The sequence below is a fragment of the Mangifera indica genome, chromosome 5 (assembly GCF_011075055.1).
Source record: "Mangifera indica cultivar Alphonso chromosome 5, CATAS_Mindica_2.1, whole genome shotgun sequence".
NCBI classification, from domain to species: Eukaryota; Viridiplantae; Streptophyta; class Magnoliopsida; order Sapindales; family Anacardiaceae; genus Mangifera; species Mangifera indica.
This window is the reverse complement of record NC_058141.1, coordinates 18,170,543-18,186,621: the sequence shown is the minus strand read 5'-3', so window position 1 is coordinate 18,186,621 and position 16,079 is coordinate 18,170,543. Positions and strand designations below refer to the sequence as shown.

The 16,079-nt window shown below is 31.5% G+C and overlaps 2 protein-coding genes across 2 annotated transcripts; both read right to left on the bottom strand.

Moving 5' to 3' along the window:
* Positions 1 to 5,775: 5,775 nt before the first annotated feature.
* LOC123216258 (NAC domain-containing protein 43) lies at positions 5,776 to 7,425 on the bottom strand. Its single transcript, XM_044636661.1, has 3 exons — positions 7,146 to 7,425; positions 6,726 to 6,997; positions 5,776 to 6,638 (listed from the first exon to the last, which is right to left on the bottom strand). The coding sequence occupies exons 1-3, from the start codon at positions 7,327 to 7,329 to the stop codon at positions 5,919 to 5,921; spliced, it is 1,176 nt and encodes a 391-aa protein (XP_044492596.1). The 5' UTR covers positions 7,330 to 7,425; the 3' UTR covers positions 5,776 to 5,918.
* Positions 7,426 to 15,045: 7,620 nt separating this feature from the next.
* Positions 15,046 to 15,871, bottom strand: LOC123217648. Its single transcript, XM_044638738.1, has one exon. The coding sequence runs from the start codon at positions 15,710 to 15,712 to the stop codon at positions 15,146 to 15,148; it is 567 nt and encodes a 188-aa protein (XP_044494673.1). The 5' UTR covers positions 15,713 to 15,871; the 3' UTR covers positions 15,046 to 15,145.
* Between the last annotated feature and the right edge of the window lie 208 nt (positions 15,872 to 16,079).

The following is a 16,079-nucleotide window of genomic DNA, read 5'->3' as shown; positions in this document are numbered from 1 at the left end:
TCAAATTTCAACTTTCTTGGCAGCAATGTTCAATCAAATCCTGCAGTGAAGAAATCTACTGAAAGCTCATTTAGAGGAAATCTATCGCAAAGTCCATTTACATTGTAGGGTAAACGGTGTCTCCTCTTAACAAACCTAAATTTTTATTTTTTTTACACTAAAAGAGCATAACTTGTAAAGATGGAGAATAGTTTTAGTGGAAAAACCTGAACAAAATCTAGAACTTTTGCATTACATTAGTCATTCCCACCTTTTGATCACATCAAATATCACAGAGATTTGATTCTTCAGCCTGTGAATTCCAAAGAGGTAACCTTCTAACTAAAGCTGACTTTATAAATTCATCTACAAATTAGAATTATTATATGTGCCTTCATTTTGATCTAGATGTAACACCTTGCCCGGATGGACAGACCCCACCTCACCTAACATAATAAAACTTTAATTAATTTTCAGCTCTAATTATCAGCAATTTAAGTGTCTAATCAGGGTCAATAAATAGCTTTGGAAAAATCATCCATCATTTTGCTTAGTAGCACTACAGCAGTCTGCCATTTCACGTTGTAATACGACGCGGCAATTTTAAAGATTAACTGTTGGGAATTTAAGTCCAATCATCTGAACAGATGTAAAATCAATAGATAAATAATTAGAAGAGCTTAAGAAAGGTGCCGCTATTATAAGCTTTTCCTGGCCCTGTTGAGACCAGTCTTTAGTTGTCGGGAAAGAAATTTTAATTAAGAGAAAAATAATCAGAAGTATTATGATTTGAGAATTTGAAATATACTAAAATATCCTGAAATTTTTTGTTTTAATGTTATCGAGATTGAAAATTTATATATGAATGTTATACGACGTAGTTTCCTACTTGTATGGTATCTTTCCAAAAACCCATCATTTATGAAAGCAATAACTTGTGCTTTGACCCACAAATAAACATGTCTTGTCCGGAAACATAATTTAACAACTGACATAGCAATTGACGTTTCTTTCTTGTTATCTACTCATGTTAGAAAACAATAAGATCTTGTCTTATTAACTCTCAATTCAATTTATATTTTAAGTGCATTGAATAAGAATTTATTATTTGAATATAAATATAATTAATAATATTGTAATCACTTTTGGAAATTCTATAAATACGAAAGATTGTTTGAGGGAGAATAAAAAAAATAACAACGAGGGGAAAATCAAGAAATATAAAAACCAAATAATTACAATTAAATAAATATTATTCCAAATTAGATGAGAAGACTCTCTTAAGATTTAACAACTTCTTTTTTGGTTCAAAAAGAGCCATACAAATGACACTTTTATTATAATTTTTTTTTTGATAAGTAAAGTAAATTAAAGAAAAGCCAAAAGATCAAATAGCATTCTCCCAAAGTCATTAATACCATAATTGTAGACGTAAAATTCTAAATAATGGATTAAATTACGTTAAAAAACCATTTTATATTCAATTTTCTTTATATTTTTTTATATCATCATAATGAATATTGATGATAATTATATAATTCTTATGATTATTATTGTAATCCATTTTGTGTAAGATTTTATATTATATACATTAATTTGTAATGAAAAATCTCATCAACAATGAAGTAGGTGAAGTTATATTTTTTGTCACTTATTATTTTGGTCTTGTTTGTGTATATAACTTCCATTATGTTATGGTAATTTAGGCCAATTACACGTTCCCACTCAAAGCTTGGCCTAAAAACACTTTTTCACTTATTGAATTTATAAATCACATTTTTTTTTATCAAAACCAAACTCTGTAAATGAAGAAAAATTTTGATACGATGTTAGAGAATTAAATTAACGTAGTAATTTTTTCACTTTTAAAAATTAATGTATCACCCTAAATTAATTAACAAATTTATCATATCACCTTTTAGATATCAAATTTGCATAAACAACCTTTTTTTTTCCCCTACCATCATTCAGCCACTATCTCCTTACCCCAGCAACTCACTCCGCATTCCCAACCCTGGAAGCCACCCTCTCTCCTACCTACACCCAACCACTTCTTCCCTTGGTTCATCGTGCTTGTCTTCTTCTTGTCCTGTGGTTTCATAAAAATTGGCTTCATTATAACTAGACTTGCCTTCATCTTCACTCACGTCCTCTATGCATGCTGACAACCTACTTTGGCTATTCTATCAATTATATGGCACTGTTGACAGGATCTTTTTGTCCTTGGTGAAGTCTTTGTGCATGGTCATGGTGGACGAATTGTTTGCAGGGCTCAAGAAACAGAACACAATAGGCTGTGGTTGTTTAGGGTGACAAATAAGGTTTTCAAATTTACAAAGACTAAATTTCATATTTTCAAACCTGTAAAATGGTCAAACTATCATGTTTGTCAAACTATCATGTTTAAAATATTAAGGCCAGGCATGTAAAAGGTTATTCTATTTTTTTTTCAAAATGTTATGATACAATTACAATTTTGCCCTTATAATGTTGGTTTTTTAAGGAGTTTGATTCGTAATGAGAATATATAATTTCCAAATTGAAGGGGTGAAAATGTCCTTTTAGGTCAAACCTTAAGTGTAAAAAATTAAATTCGTTTTTGTTCTGTGTTGAGATGTCTATCTCTCAGTATATATGTTGACTTAAAATTCTTTTCTATTATTAATTTTATCTTTCTAAAATATACCATGGCATTGAATAGAAGTCTTTCTGAAAATTATCTCAATTTTCCTGATGATATGATTTTTATTGAGTATGTAGAGTGCAGCGATTTGCAGGAATCTGTATTCAAAAACTTTGGCATTCTGAGACATTTTGTATCATTTGGGTTATTTTTTTTCTTCTATTATTGGAGGGTTCTGCTTAAGCGTAAGGAATGCTTGGACTTAAACTATTTTTATTTAAAATCAAATAATTGTGAGATTAGGGTTAGGGGAATGTATTTGTGGAGCGATTGATGTGTTGGAATGGTGACACTAGAAGTCTTTGTCAACAACCAAACTTTGCCTGGAGAGAATAATTTGCTTAGATTGTGTGTGTGTACCTAAGCAATTGTATGTGGGTCTTGTCGGCTTTTCCTACGTTAATGTGCAATTTAATTCTATCTTTAATTGCTTTTCAGCATGTGTGGTTCTCATTTATGTAACACCATTACATTCCAATACACTGAATTGGTTTCATGATTATTAAATAGCCTTAATCAAGTTTATAGATTTAATTTTTTAATTATTTTAATTAACGGTTTATCTTTGTTGACTTGATTGTCCAATAAAATGAAATGGAAGCTTCGCCCCAAATGGAATATTATATATGCGAAGCCATTTTGAATAAGTTATTATTGATGAGAAATCATAGCTAGATAAATTAATTTTTATGTAGGCCTTGTGATGGAACTCTTTTTTCTGAACAAAAAGGTTGATGTGAGGATATACCTACTATATATAATTCCAGCTTCCAGAGAACATATATAACCTTCCCTTTTGGAGGTATCACTATTGTGCTGTTTTTCATTTATGCATCATCTCTGATTACATTACATCAAATGAGTAGTAATCAGTAATGAACAATTTAAAGAGGGAAATTGACAGTTGTGCAGAAAATATCATCTAAATTGTGCTTTTTGATTGGTAAATTTCATGGTGATCAATTTCTTTGTGTTAGATTGACCACACAGGTGGGGAAGGTGACTAAATGATTCAATCAATCGGGTGGACTTTGTTATCTTATAATGGTCCTACTCCTTTTGGATTCTATCTTGATTGTCTGTGTAAGGTCAATTATACATTATTTAATCATCAGAATTAATTTCTGTAACTCATAAACTTTGATTAATTAGGTCTAATCTCTACAATTAATCTAAGTTATATATAATTTCATAATCATAAGACTGCAAGATCCAAGAGAAGATTAGAGAACCTTTGTTAGATTGTTTGGTATGTCTTTATTAATGTCCATTATATATTATGGGTAAAGGGAGACTATCAAGTCGTGGATGTTTCATAATATGGCACGGCAGGCAGGAATCACCATGATTAGAGTTAAAGACTCAAATCATATCGACTTGGTGAGAAATGTCTGTCATGAACTGAAACAAACCATATGCCATTGGTCCTTCGTATTTAAATATTAGAGTGGTTGGCCTTAATGAGTATTATTATTAAAGATGGCTATTGGTTATGGCACTAGACTAGACTTTTATGTTAATGCATTCAACTCATGAGCATATATATATATATATATATATATATATATATATATATATAAGGCTAATTGGCATATATATCGCTAAAATGGTGCCAACCATTACCACAGCCAGTTAATGCTATACGCAAATTTATCAACAGGGAGAGTTTATAATATTGTTTCATTCATTCAGCATTGAAACCATTTTATTTTAGGGTCAAATAAATGTTTCCATCCTCGTAAGATTGTGGGTTGTGAAGGAAAAGAAATTGACTTTTCTTGTTTTCAAATAAAGTAATCACAAAAAATTAGAGGAAGACGAAAAATAGGAAAAAGTGGTGAGGCCTACTTATGAGTGCTGTACGATAAAAAGTTGCCGTCACACATACAGTAGGCCAAAGGGCTTATTCCCACCAAACAATTATTTTACTCTTATTTAAAGTCTTTTAATTTTTAAGAGTAATATTTTTTTCACTTTAAAATATAAAATTTATTTTTCAGGTATTCTCTAGTCATCAGAGACGGTGCTTCAACACATAAATCTCTGGCTACCCTTCATCTCTTTGGTGCTTCCAGGAGATGAGATGAAGATGTTTGTTCATCGATTGCAAATGAATTGACATGTCTTTATTGATTTGTTTGAATCAATAAAGACTTCATCGATTCAGAAGAATCGATGCATCTTCATCAATTCATTTAGAATCGACGAAAATATATCTTTGTCAAGTCTTCTTATGTTGGAGAGTGAAGATCTGGTGGTTGAGATGGTGGATTGATGAGTCGTCGTCAATGACTAGAGAGCGTCTAAAAAATAAATCTTAGATGTTGGAAAGAAAACTGTTACTTTTGAAAATTAAAAAACTTTAATATAAATAAAATTGTTAGTTTTTAAAACTCTGAGGGAAAACATAATAAATTCTTATATTTTTAATAATATTAATAAAATGATGATTTTATTTATAATTTTAATAAAAAATTTTAATAATAATTAACTCATGAACGAAACTTTAAATTTTTTAAATCTCATAGATACCATTTTAAAAATACGTCAAAACTTCAGTGAGAATAAGTCGTTTGGCCCATACGGTAGTATTCCTGGTTGGTGGCATGGCAAGGCCTAAAATCCAGCTACTTGTTTGTTATTTTCTCCTTACGTGCCATTATTTTCAAACATCATTTGACAAGAAAAGTGGGCTCCTTTTCATTTTATTGGCTGCTGAGTTTAGTCATCTACATAATCAGTCTCGTATTAATAATAATAAACAAGTCAAGAGTTAGTGGTATCACATACACATCACTCATTATTTAGTAAAGTTGATGATTAGATACTATGTTTAATGTATTATTTGTATTAAGGAGAGAGTGAAGCCGGGAGGCCATGTGTCCCGGTGCAGGGACACTTGGAACCAGGGGTTGAGCTGCTGAAACAAACCGACATAGCATGTGACTGAAAAGATTATTAGAAACATACAATTTTAATCATTTTAGTGAAGAAAAAAGTTGGAATGATTAATAGTAGTTAGAAAGAGACTATCAGGCCACCTGGGGTTTTGCTATGCTTCTAAAGAGCAAGTTGAAATATTTAGACATCTTGATTATTGCTAAAGATGATAATGGCAGTGTTACCAATCTAAAGATAAACTCTCTTCTTTTTTAATTTATTTATTTTACATCTCTCTCTTATACTACTGTAATCACAATGCATGCTTTGACTTTAAGAGCTATGATATAATGATATATGGACTATTCTTATTCCGTTATACAATATTTCTCTTTGATACGTGGCATAGCGGATCAGTTGATGGCAATGTTGATGATGATCTCGTGAAATTCCACAGCTCTATTTCGCTGTTATAATCTTCTGATCCATGGAAAGACCTGTTGGTAGATAACGAAGATGATCTCAGAGTTGGCAATTGGAAATCTTGGTGATCATCACTGGGGTTGCTATACCCCATTGTTGGCTCATTAAAACATGCTAATTGCCTGGATGTCTCAGTATGGCCATTGAGCTGGGAGGCCACAAGCTTATCGAAAACTGCCCAGTTGGTGAGACTGGAGTCCATGTGATACATTGAGTTGGAGTTGCCCGTACTCACTTGATTGTTCAAAGAGCTTTCATTCTCAATATTGATAACTGGCTGGTAACAGTTTTGGCTGCTGGTGGAGTTTGGGCTCTCTAAGCTTGGGAGTTTTATGAATGAGTCATTGTAGCCATTTTGGATCCCTGAATCGATTGACCTGAAAAGTCTTAAGTTATTGTTGCCTTCACTTTCTTCCTTGCAAGTTCTTCCCATCTGTTGAAGGATTTCCTCTAAAGCTCCTTCACTCCATGTGTTGAACATACGGCTCCTCGTCTCTCCGCTAATAGACGAACTTATAGGGCTATCTAGGGTTTTGTGGTGATTTTTCTTCTTGAATATACGGCATACGACCCATCCCTCTTCCTGGTTTGCTTCTCCCATAACATTCGAAACCTAGATTGAATAAAGAATTAGTACATCATCAGTGTTAATAATGATATGCCTTGCCAAATAGTTGAAGGGATGAGAACAACGGCTTACATTGGTGGTTTCAGTGGTGTTATCATCCAGGCGATACTCATGCATTATCCAGTCGGACTTTTGGCCATGAGGAGCTCGTCCTTTGTAGAAAACCAGAGTCTTCCTCATTCCAATCCGCCTAGAGTTGCTATATATTACCTTGTCTCTGCCAGTAGCTTTCCAAAAACCTGCAGCAGTAGCTCGATTTGTCCTAGTTCCAGTGGGGTATTTTTTATCTTTATGACTGAAGAAGTACCAGTCATTTTGAGGGGTGGTTCCAATTTTGCACTTCTCTGCAAAGAGCCGCGAGAAAACCAACTCGGTGAAAATTAAAAAAAATTTTGAAACAGATCGATGCTCATAGAACATAAGATAGATAATGGTTATGCTTCTTAATGAATATGAATTAAACAATATAAGAAATAGAACCCATTAATTTACCTTGTATATCCCAAGGTTCGAGCTTATTGAGATCGACATCACGAATCACATCCAAATCAATCTTCTCGTATGAGACCTTCTTCCTCAAGTAGTAGTGCAAGAGTTCCTCTTCAGTAGGATGAAATCTAAAGCCAGGCGGGACTTGAGATTGGCCATTTACAGATATACTCATGTTTTCAGGCATTTACAACGAGAGATTGATGAAGAAAGAGAAGGAGAAGAGATAGAGAAATGAAGAAAGTTATAACTAATTAGTTGGTGTACCAAATTGAGCATGTAAAGGGCTCTATATATATAATGAATAATAAATAGAAGTGAGTAGGGGCAACTGGGACAGAGATAAAAGAGAAAAGTTTGTTCTTATGGGTAACTAGTATAGTCTTAAGTGGGGCTTGTTCTTTTACTAATCTTCGAGAAAATAGCCCACCTACCTACATGGATGTGGAGAGAATATCGTTTTGGGAAATTCATGTCGGTCCTACATGGCCCTTGTAGGCAACAAGAATGCGGGGGGCAAGCCACCATCGTAACTATGACCCTCGACCTTAAAATCTTCAGAGAAAACTACCGCCTAAACAAACCCATCCCTTTTATCTCTCTCATTTTACTTGTGCAACCACCACAACAACAAATAAATTATAAATTAAAAATGAAAATGAAAATCTCCCTCTCTCTCTCTCTCTCTCTCTCTCTCTCTCTCTCTTGCAACCACCGCAACAAGAAAGAGATGATGGGCTACGCATTTTGAGCTTTCTTGGTCCAGTTTAAGAAAAAGATAAAATATGATTGATGGACGCTAATCTTCTAGATGAGAGAAAATTTAATTAAAACCCTGATCATTTCCACATTTGATAATTGGGTAGCTTAGCTATGGGGTAACGCTACCCCGGTACATTAATTGCCTTACCCTTAATTTTTTATCTTTTGTATTGTTTATTTAATAATGTTCAAGTGTTTTCAAATATATAATTAATATACATGATGATAATTTTCCTGTTATGGTGAATCATAATAACGGTGCTAGTATTAATATATGTGTGAAACTCGTCTTGCCCTTCTTATCACATAGGTCAATTACTTTGGTCTTAAACATATTAACCGTAAATTTTGGAGATCAACATCAGCAATTAACATGTGACAACAGTAGTATGATTTTTAGCCCCAAGAAATTACTTTGACTATATTCCTTGGGTATGTTATTTCATTTGTACGATCGCTCTCCCAACCTTTTCATATTCAATTAGGGAAGACATGCCTTAAGTATTAAAATAATTCCAATAAAATTGAGTATACATCCAAAGATCTGTCAATGCATTAGTATTATATTATTATTTGAGTATATGTATATACTTTAAATACACAATTTTATATATGTCATTATTTGATTTAATTTTTTTTATTTTTAATTTAAAATTATTTAATCATAAGATGATATATCATTTATATATTAAAAAAATAATATAATTTTATTGTTATTATTTTAGTATAACATAATTATTATATTATCATTTTATTATTAACAACTCTTTTTTTTTTTTTTCAAAGATATAAAGCAATTTAGGAGTCATACTTTACGAATCCAAGTACAATGAAAGATATGTATTTTGTAGTTACATAATTGAGTTTTGCTTGTTATTTGCTTCAAATGACTAACAAACATCAAATTGATCATGTACTTTAAATTATTGAGTAGGGTAGTTTTTGAGTTTCTTCTATTATTCGGCAAAATGGACAAAGAATGAGCTGAACTCATAAACAACACTGCCCGTGCCCATCATGTTCATCACCAACAATTTCGATTATTATGTATATAATCTTGGACTGGGGTAAATTAATTCTGACAAGAATATTGCTTCACATTACGTCATCTTATATAAAGAAAGATTGTAATAAAATATATAGCATTCAAATTTTGTCCCTATATACCGAAAATGAGTTTTAAAATAGGTAAATATTTATATGTATTATTATATAATTAAAAAATTTTAAATTAATAATAAAATAATATTTAATTACATAATAATATGTATAAATATATATTTATTTATATATTAAAAAAAAACATAATTGCAGAGCATGAAACCGTGTATGCCAAGCATGGCTGACTTACGAAGCTTCATAGCCTTAATTTGCCGTGTGTATATCTGCAAAAAACTAATTTTCCTTCGACTCTTTAATTGTGGGGTTTATGAGTACGCCCGGCAAAGATAGAAGTTAACAGATCGACATGTTTTCTAGGAATTCTATATCGAGAAATACGTTAAATCAATCACGTCGTAATTGACAGATGGAACCTGATTTTGGCCGTAATTTTAGTTAGATATATAGGTTTGGGTGTCAATTGTATGAGATAATATGATTGAAGACTGTTTACATATATAGAAAAAAAAAAGTAATTAAAAAATTTAAGATATAATTTGAATATGTTTGTTAAAAAAATAAACTGGTTAAGATGGTAAATGAAAATTGTTTAGCTTTTTTAAAAAGGTACAATCAAGTTTATATTATAAGTTTTTGGGTATGCTTCCACATTATTGAAAGATAGAATTAATTACCTTATAGTTATGAGTTCAACGTCAGAAAAGTAGAAGAGATGCAATTAGTTAGGAGACTTTTAGAGGTCTCAGTACTAATCATTTTATAGCTGCTCTGAATTCCATGGCTTAATCATTTTTCTTAGCTTGATTTATGACGGAGCAACCACTTCATACTTTAGTTACTAACCGGCATATGCCCAATTAGGGGTCTAGATATGATATTTATCTACCTTTTGTTGTTGTTTTGGTGGTTGTAAAAAAGAGTAATTCACAAGAGATATATTTCATTTATTCTTAAATAATATTGACATTACCTTCTTTCTTCTTTATATTTAGGTATTTCATATCATAGATAACTATAATTTTGTATCAGAAAATTAGTAAATGATCTACATCTCAACGTTTAACAATAAATTTATATGGTAAGAGTTAAAAGACATCGACCCACTAAGGAATGATTTAATAGGAAGAATTTTTCTGGGATTTCTAAGATAATAAAAATACCTTTTTTCCGATTATTTTAACACCAAAAACTTAACAGCAAAGAAATATTATATATTTCTGGAATCTCAAGAAAAATTTTGTCATTTCATCATTACCTCAAGGGATCAATATCATTAACCCTGATGATTTAAAAAAAAAAAATCCATCTTAATGGTTTAAATTTAATATATGGTAATATTTTCAGTAAAATCAATCAAAGAATGAATTAAGTAAGAGTTCCGAATAATTAATTACCTCCACCTACTACAAAACAGGACCACAAGACAATAAAACAAGGAATAGTTATATGAATTGTCATTTTTCACGTGTCATCACTCTACTTAAGTTCCACAAATATATTATGAGTGGTACTGAACCTCGATAGTTATTGCAATTATAAATTAATGTATACGTGATATGAAATGTTAATAATATATATATATATATATATATATATATATATATATATATATATATATATATATATATATATATATACACACACACAAAGTTCAATTCAAGGTTAATGTTGAGAGACGGAGTAATTGTGTAAGTCTTTTTTGATAGATCGGTGGTACGTAAATTTTTTCAAAATAAAATATATGTGTTTGGTCGAAAGCAAATATCTAGAAAGAATAAGTGGAATTTTGCATGGGAAGCAATTGTACTTGGTCAAGGGCTTGTCGGTGCCTGTGCACCAAAACTTCCGACTTTTACTTTTGACAACTCTATTTTAGTTTTTAGACATTGTTGTTTATTATTCAAATCCATTCTAATTTAAATTTGAGTTAATTATTTTATATTTAAATTGAGTTTAAACTGAGTGAAATTTTTGTTTATTACACGAGTCATTAGAAAACCCTATTATGTATTTATTTTTCATTACAAATAATATATGTAATTTTATGTATAATAATGATATATCACTCCGTAATTAGGTATTGTTTTATCTCTAATTTAAAGTTATTCAATTATATGATAACACATTATTATTTATACACATAACATCACTCTTCTTATTGTTATTATTGAGAAAATCTGATGACTTATAATAAAGAGTACTGTTATCCTCATATACGTGCTTGACATGACTTGTATATGTTTAACTTTTGTTCTTCTTGTCTTTCCGTGGTTGCTGTACATTGTATGCATAACATAATTTGATTATGCTTCTCACTCTAAATCAAATGGGAGCAAAGTCCTGAACAAATTAATTTATCATGCAATATTACAATGAAAGAGGAAAGAGTTTCAGTAATTCGCCATGTTTTGGGTGTGGACAAAGATAAATATTAATAATTAAAAAAGGATTTCAGTAATTTGCCATGTTTTAGGTCCAGAAAAAATTAATACTAGTTAGAATTTGGACAGTCTGGAGTGTGAGACATGAATTTATTTAGTAAACATAGTTAAAAAAGGATTTCAGTACTAAACATAATGCAAACATAATTAAATAATTTGTTTAGGCTGTAATTATAAATTTAATTAGGCTTATTGCATGTTTCAAAATAATGAAAGAATTGTATTTGGTATATAAAGCACATATTGAATGGAAGAATTGATAAGAATAAATAAGAAACAGAAAAAGGTGGCAAAAGTCCTGAGGATGACGCCAGGATACTCAAAATTTTCATATCTAGGTTAAATTAAAATGAAGTTTTTTTTCATTCATTGAATCTTGTAGATTTTCTTGAAGAAATTTGTCCAAATGAATTAATCACATTCTGCTATCACAAATATATGGTCATCATTTAACACGTTTCCATGATGTTAAATAATTTCACAGTTACCCATTCAAACGTAACCTTCTAATTAATTATAATATTTAATGGGATATTAATTAAAATAGTCATTTTTTAAACCTTAGAAAGCTTAGATATACCCTAGTATTAGTGCAGGCTGAACTTCCCATATGAAAGCTTAGATATACTCTGGTGTTATAATTTCATAAATCTACAGAATGAAACATTTCTGGAGATGAAGACTACATAATTAGCCAAGCTGAATTATTTTGACTAATTTTTTTTTTTTTAACATTTTCACAAACAATGATTATGTAAGTAGAATATGCAATTCAAGATGTCTTTTTTAGTCAAGGATTATGAAATTTTATTTTATTTTGTTTTGAGCAGCCATATTAGGGTTTCTCCAGCACCATAATAGTAATGATATATAAAAATAATTTCGTTTCTTGAACTTGGAAATGAAAATGATATGGGCGAATCTTCTTTTAGAAAGAGAGATATATTTTATTAATATCAAAGTGGCAATTATTAATCAGTGAATTCTCACATTATATATGGCATGTGGAGAACGTTTTGGACTTAAGGGACTACTAGAAAAGAGATGAAGTGAGAGAAGATGCCATTGTTGGGGCTGCTAACAAAAGCTAACTATGTCAAAAAGATTGAACTCTTCACATATGTATGATTCCCCCGCCCTACCACCAACAGTTTATCCTAGCTTTTTCTGTTTAATTAAGAAGACTATGAATGTCACAGAAAGACGTTTCTCCAACTTTCAATCGTCAAGAAGCATGATCATTTGCAGTTGTGCTATTTAATATACTTTTTTTCACGTTTTGCGGGTTCTCGAATAAAAGAAACGACTAATTATATTCCTTGACTTTGTTGTCCGTTGAGTGTAAATTCTTATCAGCAATTTTGCAACTCATGCTAAGCCCATGGGTTATGCAGGCCGTGCTGAGGGTCAGCTTGACACGTTTTGATGTTTATTATCAGTATTATTGCTGGTAAAATTTTGCTGGAGCTGTGGTACTGATGTTTTTGTTGCTGTTTATGGTTCCTTGGCATAATCCTATAAAAAGTTGTTCATGCCATTTATGGTTTGTTGGACGCATCGCTCAAAATCTAATGGGCACATACTGTCAAAAAATTTCGCAGGTTTAATTTATTTCGTCCGGTTTTCTGAAAAGTTTTACTTTCCAAAACGTTGCTCCTGGATATGGACAAATATTATTTTAATGTTTATTTCATGTCGTATATGAATCATCGATTCTCAAGTAATCACTGGCTGAAAATGTTGACGTGAATCGCATTCAATGTAGGATCACTATAAAGCACTATCCACATCCTGTGCTATAGTTGTCTGGCAAATAAAAGACACAGAGAAGTCAGCCACGTATGCAGAAGCAAACTTAAGAAACGAATATGGTCGTCTACTATTCCGTGGAAAACAAAAACCCAGATAAAGCAATGTACAAGTTGTGTTTCACCACATTTAATTTTGAACTTTAGGTATACTCTATTTTGGACAATTATATGAAATATTGTACACCTTGAAGAGAAAAGCTGGCTTGTCCAAGTCCGAAGAAAGTTGATTTTGCACCAAACATGGACGTTTTCAACGTGGCTTATATATTTATAATTTACCGTCTGATGGCCTGCTGGGTGATCTAATTTTGGACTTTAGTTATTATAGTATGCCTCTCTTGTGTGGAAACGACAAACATTCTTTTAAAATTATGCCTTTTCAATATACACGGCTACCTACAATATGATTTATGTGATGAAATCGCCAAAAATAAAACTAATTCTTATTTGTTTTGGGGGAGGCTAGATTGGGTTCACACCTGGAATCTAATCAATTCTTATTTGTCCAGTTCTTTCCTACTGACCATCCAGTGGGTGCATTATTATATAGGCAAATTCTTCGCTTAATTCATTGTTGCATTCTTATATTTCTTTTTCGATCATATAGTTTTGCCTTGAGTTGAATATGGACAAAATATATTTTTGTTGGGTAGCCAGTTCCCATAAGGAATAGCCTTGGATTAACTCTGTCGTGCGAAGTTAGTAGAGTTGAATGACAAAGTATTGTTTCAAGCTGTATTTTAAACAATATGTTATTATATTTACATAAGACGCCGGGTAATTTAGAAGTTTTTTTAAAGAGGGTAGATCTATTTGCACTCCATTATTGGATTAAAGAAGTCTTATTTTTAATAATTTTAGATGTGGGACCATGTTTGGGCCAGGTCTATCAAGAGGAGGAGGGGAGCTTCTCTTGATATATCAAGTTACAGTCAATACAAAATTGTAAGTTTTTTATTTGTTTGTTATAATTTCAACCTTTAATAAAATTAGTGGGGTGTCTGTAAAATATTAAAATCTACTTATTTCCTAAATCAATAGGCATATTTCGGGAAGGTTGATCGTCTAGGTCCAACTAGGCCCTAAATTCCATTTTCCCAATCTGTAAATTTCAGGACTTAAACCATAGTTGGGCCAGATCCATCAAGAGAAGTAGGAAAGCGTTCTTGGATTCGACAGAGAGCAGCGTTAGGACGCAATGCGCTTGGATCGGTGAGACCCAAAAGTCAAAAAAGGTTGACCTCTTTTAGCATTTAGCAACAGTACAGAAATTAGATTTATGATAAATTCAACTTTATAATTATATAAATAATTAAATTTATTGAATATTAAATATGTATTGATAATATATATATATGTCTGATTTAATAAACAAGTTAAAATTTTATTTCATGCCACAATTTATAATTATTGATTAACAAATTTTATATTATTTGCATAATTAAATTTATAAAAATCTCAATAAGGGATTTCATCTATTGTAGATATAAATTTTTTTATTAATTCTATAGTTTCACTTTGTGAAATCTTAAAATAGTATTTCGCAAATTTAGGGAAAAAAATTGTTTCAGTGTATTTATAGGTGTAAAAAATCACAATAATTACATTTTAAAACATTTTTTATAATTTTTTTAATGTTAGGATTTAAAAGTTATGTTGGATACAAATGTTTATGAAAGGTTAAAAAACATTTAAGAACATTGTTAAATATTGTTATTTTATTATTAACGTTAAATGCTAAAATCTTAAAACACAGAATAAAGAAAATTTCTTAAGATAATACTTCAATTCAATTCACATGTAATATTGTTAATTACTAGACATTATACCTATTAATTTACTACACATACAAAAAAAGATGTTCTCACTAAGTACCCGCACCATGTTTCTTTGCCAATCCCTTCCAACTACTGGACACACTCCGCTGATCTGAATTAGCCACCGAAGAAGAGACTGCATTACCACACTTAGCCACTGTCCTCACGCTCTCAATTAATGCTTCTGTTCGAGCCTCCTGTGCCAATATCTCTGCCAACTGCTCTGGACTTATCACTAGCTTAACCTTCCAAACACCATTGCTGTTGTGCCTTGGTAACACTTCAGCCTCGCTTCTCTTTAATATCTGTTGATTATCTAGCGACATGCGATACGGTGTTACTAAAGATGACGAAGAGGAAGATAGATTGGTGTTTTGCCTTGTGAATTTGCCGTTGAGTGGGAGGAGATAATATAAGTGACCTGACTGAAGCTCTTCGTTGTGTAGAAGAGGTTGAGAGAAAGAGTCACGTGTGCTATATATGGCGTGGCCTGGGAACTCGTTGGTTATGTTTTCAGCTGTGATGGGTGCACGAAGCTCCATTATTCCCCCGTTTGAAGTAACCACTTTGATCATTTCTTCCATTTCTCCTAATCCTTTGAACACGCAATTTCCCATCTCACAAACTGGACTGCAATCTCTAACAACGATCTTTCTTTTTTGAATTTGGGGTTTTAAGATATGTTGTTTTGGGTTGAGAGGATGAAGATCATGAGCTAATATTTATGGCAAGGAATCTTGATGCATGAATTGTTAGTCTAAGATTTCTTGAGGGTTTCCTCAGGAACATATCCAACCGACGCATATATTCTTTACTTTGCCATCCCCTGTAGTCTAAATCCTGTGGCATTGTTAAATTGACGATACTTGACCATTGATACAAGCCAACATTAAAAATGTTAAAAGACATTATTAGACTCGGTATACATAGGTCAACTTCCGGTGATTTTTTTTTTAATTTTACAAGTGGAGCCGTCTGTATTCC

Coding starts and splice junctions, on each gene's coding strand:
- LOC123217648 (XM_044638738.1), bottom strand. CDS start 15,712: ATGGGAAATTGCGTGTTCAAAGGATTAGGAGAAATGGAAGAAATGATC.
- LOC123216258 (XM_044636661.1), bottom strand. CDS start 7,329: ATGCCTGAAAACATGAGTATATCTGTAAATGGCCAATCTCAAGTCCCG. Junction 6,998..7,145: donor CGAACCTTGGGATATACAAG/GTAAATTAATGG, acceptor GGCTCTTTGCAG/AGAAGTGCAAAATTGGAACC. Junction 6,639..6,725: donor ACACCACTGAAACCACCAAT/GTAAGCCGTTGT, acceptor TATTCAATCTAG/GTTTCGAATGTTATGGGAGA.